Consider the following 9,689-nt stretch of genomic DNA (forward strand, 5'->3'; position numbering starts at 1 on the left):
CTCTGCTCTGCAGATTTCGATTTCTCTGCTCTGCAGACTTTGACTTCTCTGCTCTGCAGACTTCGACTTCTCTGCTTTGCAGACTTCGATTTCTCTAGCTCTGCAGATTTCGATTTCTCTGTTCTGCAGGCTTCGATTTCTCTGCTCTGCAGATTTCGACTTCTCTGCAGCTCCGTGTGTTGACTCATGTCTTGAGTGCACTGCAGGGTATGATTTGGGTGTTCCTGTTCTCCCCTGTGCTTCGTTTGACGGATGTGGTTGAATGATTCGGGCGTCCCTCTTGGTGTAATTAACTGATTCGACGTGCACTCTTTATTTGCCTTTGAATAGGACGGAGCTTCTTGCTGTAATTGCTATAAGGACGAGCTTTTCGCTTTCATAGTGGTTTGGTAGCACGCCCTGGAGTCCTTCTGCTCTCCCTTGATTTCCTTAACTCCTCACTTGGTTGGGAATCGTATGACTTGATGATAGGTGGATGGTACTGCTTCCATTCCGTGGATCCATGGACAGCCTAGGATGACGTTGTATGCTGACGGGGCGTCTACCACGAGAAACCTAGTGGAAAGGTTGACTCCCTCTGCGTAGACGGGAAGATCGATCTCCCCTACAGTAGTCGTACTCTCGCCACTGAAGCCAACGAGTACGGCCGCTTTCTTGATTAGTTTGGACTCGTCCAAACCCATCTCCCTGTATGCACTGCAAAACAAAATATTGGCAGAGCTACTATTGTCTATTAGCACACGCTTTGTTAAACAGTTAGCAATATAAATGGAAATAACTAAAGCATCATGATGGGGGTGTAGAAGCTTGTCTGATTCGGATGTTGCAAAGCTGATTGTTAGGGTTGGATCCGTTGGTCTAGCTTTGCCAGAGGGCGGAGCCCCTGTTTTGCTTGACCTAGCCTGTCTGGCGTGTCTCTTGGCGGCTGAGTGGGTGATTCCGCTGACTTCGGAGCCTCCGGATATCACGTTCACAGTTCTCTCATGGTGTGGCGGGTCTGGTGGGCTGTCGTCTCTGTGTTTCTCTTGTCTATCCCTTCCTTGTTGTAGGGTAAGCTTGCCCTTTTCGATTAGATAATCGGTGAGGTGGCCTTGATTTAGTAGGTGGGCCACTTCCAATCTGAGGGCGATGCAATCCTCTGTCCGATGCCCATGGTCTGCATGGAACTCACACCACTTGGACCTGTCTCTCTGGTCAGCTGGGGCCCTCATCCTTTCTGGCCATTTGACTTTGTTGCCTAGATTCTTGAGAGCTAAGACCGCCTCGGATGGCAAGATAGACAAGTTGTACTCCGGTATCTTGGCCCTTTCATGTGGTCGCGTCTCGTAAGGTTGGTCATACTGTCTCCTTCTGTATTCTTGTCGTGGAGATGGGTAAGGCTCAGACCGCCTATCATTTGTCCTCCTATCAACCCTGGAGTCTCTTCTAGTGTTTCTGCTTGGTGAAGATCGGTGGTGGCTGTATTGATCTTCCTCCCATTTGATTTGTGCCCATGCCTTGGCAAGGACGTCCTCCATTGTTCTACAAGGGTATTTGGTGAGGTCTTTGTAGAGGTCTGAGTCGGGTAGAAGACCCTTTCGGAAGGCGGTGACCGCTGTTTGGGTGTTGCAATTGGTGATGGACACCTTCCCTTTGTTGAATCGGCTGATATAGTCTCGAAGAGACTCGCCACGCTGTTGCACTACGGCGTAAAGATCCTCCGATATCTTTTCAAGTTTCCTGCTACTAGCATATTGCTGCACAAATATATATGTTAGTTGAGCAAAACTTGAAATATAATAATTTGGAAGGTTAGTGTACCACTGGAGGGCCGGTCCTATCAGACTAGAACCGAACCCCTTACACATGCAGGCCTGCCTCAATTCATGAGGAATTGCGGCAGTGAACATCCTTTGTTTGTACTGAGCGATGTGGTCGGTCGGATTCCGTCGTGCCGTCGAACATTTGCATGCTCGGAAAGCTAAACTTGATGGGCATTTCCACCAAGGCAATTTCATCCATAAATGGCGAATTGGCATAGCAGTTCTCTGAACTTTTGTGGATGGGTGCCGGGACACCGGGAATTCGCTGGATCAAGGCCTCCATTTCCGCCAGCTTTCTCGTCAAGTCTTCATCTCTGATTGCGTATGGGCCGGTTGTGGCTGGTTGAGTGAATTCATTGGTGAACAGCTGGTCTTGGGTGAACTCCCTTGGACCGTGTCCGTCAGGCTGTTGGTTAACCTGGGTTGGCGGCGTGGCCGTCTGATTTAGCCCTAGTATGGTAGGTTGTGCGCCTCCAACGGCGGCATTGCTCATTGTTACGCCCGGCGTGGTGAAGATGGTTCGAGCATGTTGTCCTCCGGTGATGGTTGTTCCATCTTGTCGGAGTGTTCCTGACGTTCTGGCGTCCGGGTTGGGTTGCCCAACTTCCCGCACTTGCTCCAACGCGGATGTTGTCATGTTAATACCTGCATTCAAAGTCACACGACCAGGGTCAGTCTGGTTACCAACTACATTACGGTTTCTTACCTAAGATGACGGGTCCGTCACGAGGTGGTTGGACCCGTCCTTGCGAGTGATCGGTGTATCTCTCAGAGGCTGCATGGAAGACACTTGGGCTCGGAAGCCGAGAGGTTCGATGATCTCGATAGGCTCCATAGCTTCGAGACGGTCATACAAGTTGGCGTTCTCCCTTTCCAACTTTTTGCACCTCTCTCGCTTCTGATTCATCTGTTCAGTCAGGGCGGCGATCTAGGCGGCTAGGTCAGCCTGAGCAGTCACGTGGGGAGCGTCGGGAGTTTCGGATCCGTCACGACCGTCAGACATGATTGATGCTCGTAGAGATCTGTGGAAGGTGCGTTGATTCGCTTCATTGCTACGGCTCCACGGTGGGTGCCAAATTGTTGGGGGTGAATCCGACAATTACGGAAGCGACGTCGGTCACGTCTAGATCGACGGGCACTAGCAACCTGAGACCACAAATTACGTTAGAGCCCTCCGAAGAGCACCGGTGGGGGTGTCGATGGAAGGGCCTCCGACGCTCAAGTCAGTGAACGGATATAAGTATTCAACGTAAATAGCGTAACTGAAATGAATAGATGATAAAGGAAAAGACAATAGTAAATGAAATATCCGGGAGATCGGGGTGTCCCAGAAGTTGAATCAAAGCTGAGGAGCGATGTTGAACAAGGGGCGACGAATGTTCGGGCTAGCGAGGCTAGTCCAACAATCGGAGCCCTTGAAAATCGAGAGCGTGGAGGCGGAATCGGGAGAGCGGGGAGAGCGGGCGAGCACCAGATTGAGAGATCGTAAGTATAAGAATCAATGTCAATGACGGCGTCCCCTGATTATGTTAGTGAAGTAGTATATATAGGTTATGGGCCTGCGGAGGAATGTCTAGGGTTAGGGTTTGTTGGAATATTCCTTAAAACCCTAACGGTTCCGACTTCTTCGGAGTCCACTTGACGTAACCTTCGTTTGACCTAGTCAGCCACGTTGACTAGGTTTTTGTAAGCTTATGATCCAGTTTGTATACTTTCGTGTTGAAATGTTTACTATGGCGTTGCTGCTAGAGCAAAGGGATCGCGCCTCTGCCGGAGCAGAGAGATCATGCCGCTGCCAAGGCAGAGGGATCGCACCTCTGCCAGAGCAGAGGGATCGTGTCGCTGCCAGAGCAGAGGGATCGCGCCTCTGCCAGAGCAGAGGGATCATGTCGCTGCCAGAGCAGAGGGATCGCGCCTCTGCCATAGCAGAGGGATCATGTCGCTGCCAGAGCAAAGGGATCGCGCTTCTGCCATAGCAGAGGGATCATGTCGCTGCCAGAGCAGAGGGATCGCGCCCCTGCCAGAGCAGAGGGATCATGTCGTTGCCAGAGAAGAGGAATCGTTCTGGGCAGAGTCAGAGTTGCCAAGGTAGATTCGAGCTGGGCAGTTGAGCACTGCCGGGCAGGGCTGGGCTGGTCAGTCGAATTTTATCCACTACACTTTACATAAAATTATACACACACAAATGATGAGTTAGTGTAAAGGAACATGTTGAGGTAACAAAGATCATCACACAGGAAAAAATACATTTGCATCCAAAGAGTTTTTCACTTTACACATGATACAACAAATACCCCTTTTTATTCAATCACGGAAGCAAAGGCCAAGCGACCTTCTTAATGTGGTAAATCTCTCGAAATCCAAGGCTTTTGTAAAAATATCCGCAATTTGATTTTTGTTTTGAACATAGTCTATCTTGATTACCTCTTGTTCCACCAAATCTCGAATGAAATGATGTCGTATATCAATATGTTTGGTTCGTGAGTGTTGGACTGGGTTTTTGAAATGTTGATTGCGCTGATGTTGTCACCGTCTCATCACTCATCACACCATAGTTCGACAGCATTTGCCTCAACCACAAAGGTTGAGAGAAACAACTCCCTGCTGCTACATACTCTGATTCTGTAGTAGAGAGGGACACACAGTTATGTTTCCTACTATGCCAAGAAACAAGGTTAGTTCCAAGGTAAAAACATCCACCACTCGTGCTTTTTCTATCATCAATTTCGCCTGCCCAATCAGAGTCACTAAAGTCTACGAGGTTTATGTTAGTATCCTTTGAGAAGAAGTGATGTTTGGTATCTTGTTCCTAGACCTGCTGACAGGTAAAGTCTACGAGGTTTATGTTAGTATCTTTGAGAAGAAGTGATGTTTGGTATCTTGTTCCTAGACCTGCTGACAGGAATGTGATAGGAACAAAGTGGATCTTTAAGAACAAATCGGACGAGTGTGAAATGATTGTTCGAAACAAAGCAAGGCTCAGCATTTTTTTCTCAAAGGATACTAACACAAACCTCATAGGCTTTAGTGACTCTGATTGGGCAGGCGACATTGATGATAGGAAAAGCACGAGTGGTGGATATTTTTACCTTGGAACTAACCTTGTTTCTTGGCATAGTAGGCAATAGAACTGTGTGTCCCACTCTACTGCAGAATCAGAGTATGTGGCAGCATGGAGTTGTTGCTCTCAACTCTTGTGGTTGAGGCAAATGCTGTCAGACTATGGTGTGATGAGTGATGAGATGGTGATGTACTGTGACAACATCAGCGCAATCAATATTTCAAAAAACCCAGTCCAACACTCACGAACCAAACACATTGATATCCGACATCATTTCATTCGAGATTTGGTGGAACAAGAGGTAATCAAGATAGACTATGTTCAAACCGAAAATCAAATTGCGGATATTTTTACAAAACCCTTGTATTTTGAGAGATTTACCACATTAAGAAGGTCGTTTGGCCTTTGCTTCCGTGATTGAATAACAAAGGGTATTTGTTGCATCATGTGTAAAGTGAAAAACACTTTGGATGCAATTGTGTTTTTGCCTGTGTGATGATCACTGTTACCTCTACACTAACTCAGCATTTGTGTGTTAATGTAAAGCACATAAAAAATCAAAGTAGTTTGGGGGGCACGACGTTCGTTTCGATGATGCTACCTTACAAAATGGTCATCCTCGATTGCTTTCACAAGTTTAGACTAGGGACACGATGTTCGTTGCGACGATGCACTCTATGATACTAAAAATGAGTGAATTTTACTTACTGCTGTGCTTGTATGTGCGAAATATGGAAAACTAAGTTATGTGTTAACGGATGTTATGGTAACATGGTAAATCACATCGGGCGAAAAATTTATTTTCATTGAGAAGTTTTCAGCATCTGATTTTTGTGAGATCTCTCTCTCTATCCACGACTTTTGAGAATTTTGAAGCATATCTTGAGTATTTGATTTGAACTTACCTCTATTTTTTATCTCATCAAGCTCTAAACCCTAATTTTCGAATTTATGATGAGGATTGTAGTGGATAAAATCCGACTGACCAGCCCAGCCCTGCCCGGCAGTGCTCAGCTGTCCAGCTCGAATCTGCCTTGGCAACTCTGACTCAGCCCAGAACGATTTCTCTGCTCTGGCAGCGACATGATCCCTCTGCTCTGGCAGGGGCGCGATCCCTCTGCTCTGGCAGCGACATGATCCATCTGCTATGGCAGAGGCGCGATCCCCCTGCTCTGGCAGCGACATGATCCCTCTGCTCTGGCAGAGGCGCGATCCCTCTGCTCTGGTAGTGACACGATCCCTCTGCTCTGGCAGAGGCGCGATCCCTCTGCCTTGGCAGCGACATGATCTCTCTGCTCCGGCAGAGGCGCGATCCCTTTGCTCTAGCAGCAACGCCATAGTAAACATTTCAACACGAAAGTATACAAACTGGATTATAAGCTTACAAAAACCTAGTCAACGTGGCTGACTAGGTCATACGAAGGTTACGGCAAGTGGACTCCGAAGAAGTCGGAACCGTTAGGGTTTCAAGGAATATTCCAACAAACCCTAACCCTAGACATTCCTCCGCAGGCCCATAACCTATATATACTACTTCACTAACATAATTAGGGGACGCCGTCATTGACATTGATTCTTATACTTACGGTCTCTCAATCTGGTGCTCGCTCGCTCTCCCCGCTCTCCCGATTCCGCCTCCACGCTCTCGATTTTCAAGGGCTCCGATTGTTGGACTAGCCTCGCTAGCCCGGACGTTCGTCGCCCCTTGTTCAACATCGCTCCTCAGCTTTGATTCAACTTCTGGGACACCCCGAGCTCCCGGATATTTCATTTACTATTGTCTTTTCCTTTATCATCTATTCATTTCAGTTACGCTATTTACGTTGAATACTTATATCCGTTCACTGACTTGAGAGTCGGAGGCCCTTCCATCGACACCCCCACCGGTGCTCTTCGGAGGGCTCTAACGTGATTTGTGGTCTCAGGTTGCTAGTGCCCGTCGATCCAGACGTGGCCGACGTCGCTTCCGTAATTGTCGGATTCACCCCCAACAATTTGGCGCCCACCGTGGGGCCCTAGCAATCAAGCGAATCAACGCACCTTCCACAGATCTCTACGAGCATCTATCATGTCTGACGGTCGTGACGGATTCGAAACTCCCGACGCTCTCCACGTGACTGGTCTGGCTGACCTAGCCGCCCAGATCACCGCCCTGACTGAACAGATGAATCAGAAGCGAGAGAGGTGCAAAAAGTTGGAAAGAGAGAACGCCAACTTGTATGACTGTCTCGAAGCTATGGAGCCTATCGAGATCATCGAACCTCTCGGCTTCCGAGCCCGAGTGTCTTCCATGCAGCCTCTGGGAGATACACCGATCACTCGCAAGGACGGGTCCAACCACCTCGTGATGGACCCATCATCTTAGGTAAGAAACCGTAATGTAGTTGGTAACCAGACTGACCCTGGTCGTGTGACTTTGAATGCAGGTATTAACATGACAACATCCGCGTTGGAGCAAGTGTGGGAACTTGGGCAACCCAACCCGGACACCAGAACGTCAGGAACACTCCGACAAGATGGAACAACCATCACCGGAAGACAACATGCTCGAACCATCTTCACCACGCGGGGCGTAACAATGAGCAATGCCGCCGTTGGAGGTGCACAACCTACCATACTAGGGCTAAATCAGATGGCCACGCCGCCAACCCAGGTTCACCAATAGCCTGACGGACACGGTCCAAGGGAGTTCACCCAAGACCAGCTGTTCACCAATGAATTCACTCAACCAGCCACAACCGGCCCATACGCAATCAGAGATGAAGACTTGGCGAGAAAGCTGGCGGAAATGGAGGCCTTGATCCAGCGAATTCCCGGTGTCCCGGCACCCATCCACAAAAGTTCAGAGAACTGCTATGCCGACTCGCCATTTGTGGATGAAATTGCCTTGATGGAAATGCCCATCAAGTTTAGCTTTCCGAGCATGCAAATGTTCGACGGCACGACGGATCCGACCGACCACATCGCTCAGTACAAACAAAGGATGTTCACTGCCGCAATTCCTCGTGAATTGAGGCAGGCCTGCATGTGTAAAGGGTTCGGTTCTAGTCTGACAGGACCGGCCCTCCAGTGGTACACTAACCTTCCAAATTATTCTATTTCAAGTTTTTCTCAACTAACAGATATATTTGTGCAGCAATATGCTAGTAGCAGGAAACTTGAAAAGATATCGGAGGATCTTTACGCCGTAGTGCAACAGCGTGGCGAGTCTCTTCGAGACTATATCAGCCGATTCAACAAAGAGAAGGTGTCAATCACCAATTGCAACACCCAAACAGCGGTCACCGCCTTCCGAAAGGGTCTTCTACCCGACTCAGACCTCTACAAAGACCTCGCCAAATACCCTTGTAGAACAATGGAGGACGTCCTTGCCAAGGCATGGGCACAAATCAAATGGGAGGAAGATCAATACAGCTACCACCGATCTTCACCAAGCAGAAACACTAGAAGAGACTCCAGGGTTGATAGGTGGACAAATGATAGGCGGTCTGAGCCTTACCCATCTCCACGACAAGAATACAGAAGGAGACAGTATGACCAACCTTACGAGACGCGACCACATGAAATGGCCAAGATACCGGAGTACAACTTGTCTATCTCGCCAGCCGAGGCGGTCTTAGCTCTCAAGAATCTAGGCAACAAAGTCAAATGGCCAGAAAGGATGAGGGCCCCAGCCGACCAGAGGGACAGGTCCAAGTGGTGTGAGTTCCATGCAGACCATGGGCATCGGACAGAGGATTGCATCGCCCTCAGATTGGAAGTGGCCCACCTACTAAATCAAGGCCACCTCACCGATTACCTAACCGAAAAGGGCAAGCTTACCCTACAACAAGGAAGGGATAGACAAGAGAAACACAGAGACGACAGCCCACCAGACCCGCCACACCATGAGAGAACTGTGACCGTGATATCCGGAGGCTCCGAAGTCAGCGGAATCACCCACTCAGCCGCCAAGAGACACGCCAAACAGGCTAGGTCAAGCAAAACAGGGGCTCCGCCCTCCGGCAAAGCTAGACCAACGGATCCAACCCTAACAATCAGCTTTGCAACATCCGAATCAGACAAGCTTCTACACCCCCATCATGATGCTTTAGTTATTTCCATTTATATTGCTAACTGTTTAACAAAGCGTGTGCTAATAGACAATGGTAGCTCTGCCAATATTTTGTTTTGCAGTGCATACAGGGAGATGGGTTTGGACGAGTCCGAACTAATCAAGAAAGCGGCCGTACTCGTTGGCTTCAGTGGCGAGAGTATGACTACTGTAGGGGAGATCGATCTTCCTGTCTACGTAGATGAAGTCAACCTTTCCACTAGGTTTCTCGTGGTAGACGCCCCGTCAGCATACAACGTCATCCTAGGCCGTCCATGGATCCACGGAATGGAAGCAGTACCATCCACCTATCATCAAGTCATACGATTCCCAACCAAGTGGGGAGTTAAGGAAATCAAGGGAGAGTAGAAGGACTCCAGGGCGTGCTACCAAACCACTATGAAAGCGAAAAGCCCGTCCTTATAGCAATTACAGCAAGAAGCTCTGTCCCATTCAAAGGCAAATAAAGAGTGCACGTCGAATCAGTTAATTACACCAAGAGGGACGCCCGAATCATTCAACCACATCCGTCAAACGAAGCATAGGGGAGAACAGGAACACCCAAATCATACCCTGCAGTGCACTCAAGACATGAGTCAACACACGGAGCTGCAGAGAAGTCGAAATCTGCAGAGCAGAGAAATCGAAGCCTGCAGAACAGAGAAATCGAAATCTGCAGAGCTAGAGAAATCGAAGTCTGCAAAGCAGAGAAGTCGAAGTCTGCAGAGCAGAG

The 9,689-nt window shown here is 48.7% G+C and overlaps 1 protein-coding gene across 1 annotated transcript; it reads left to right on the forward strand.

Moving 5' to 3' along the window:
* The first annotated feature begins 7,651 nt into the window (after nt 1–7,651).
* On the forward strand, nt 7,652–9,325 carry LOC131007937 (uncharacterized). The gene has a single exon (XM_057934849.1). It carries the CDS (start codon nt 7,652–7,654, stop codon nt 9,323–9,325), a length of 1,674 nt encoding a protein of 557 aa, XP_057790832.1.
* Nucleotides 9,326–9,689: the final 364 nt, after the last annotated feature.

This window comes from Salvia miltiorrhiza, chromosome 2 (assembly GCF_028751815.1).
Source record: "Salvia miltiorrhiza cultivar Shanhuang (shh) chromosome 2, IMPLAD_Smil_shh, whole genome shotgun sequence".
Lineage (NCBI taxonomy): Eukaryota > Viridiplantae > Streptophyta > Magnoliopsida > Lamiales > Lamiaceae > Salvia > Salvia miltiorrhiza.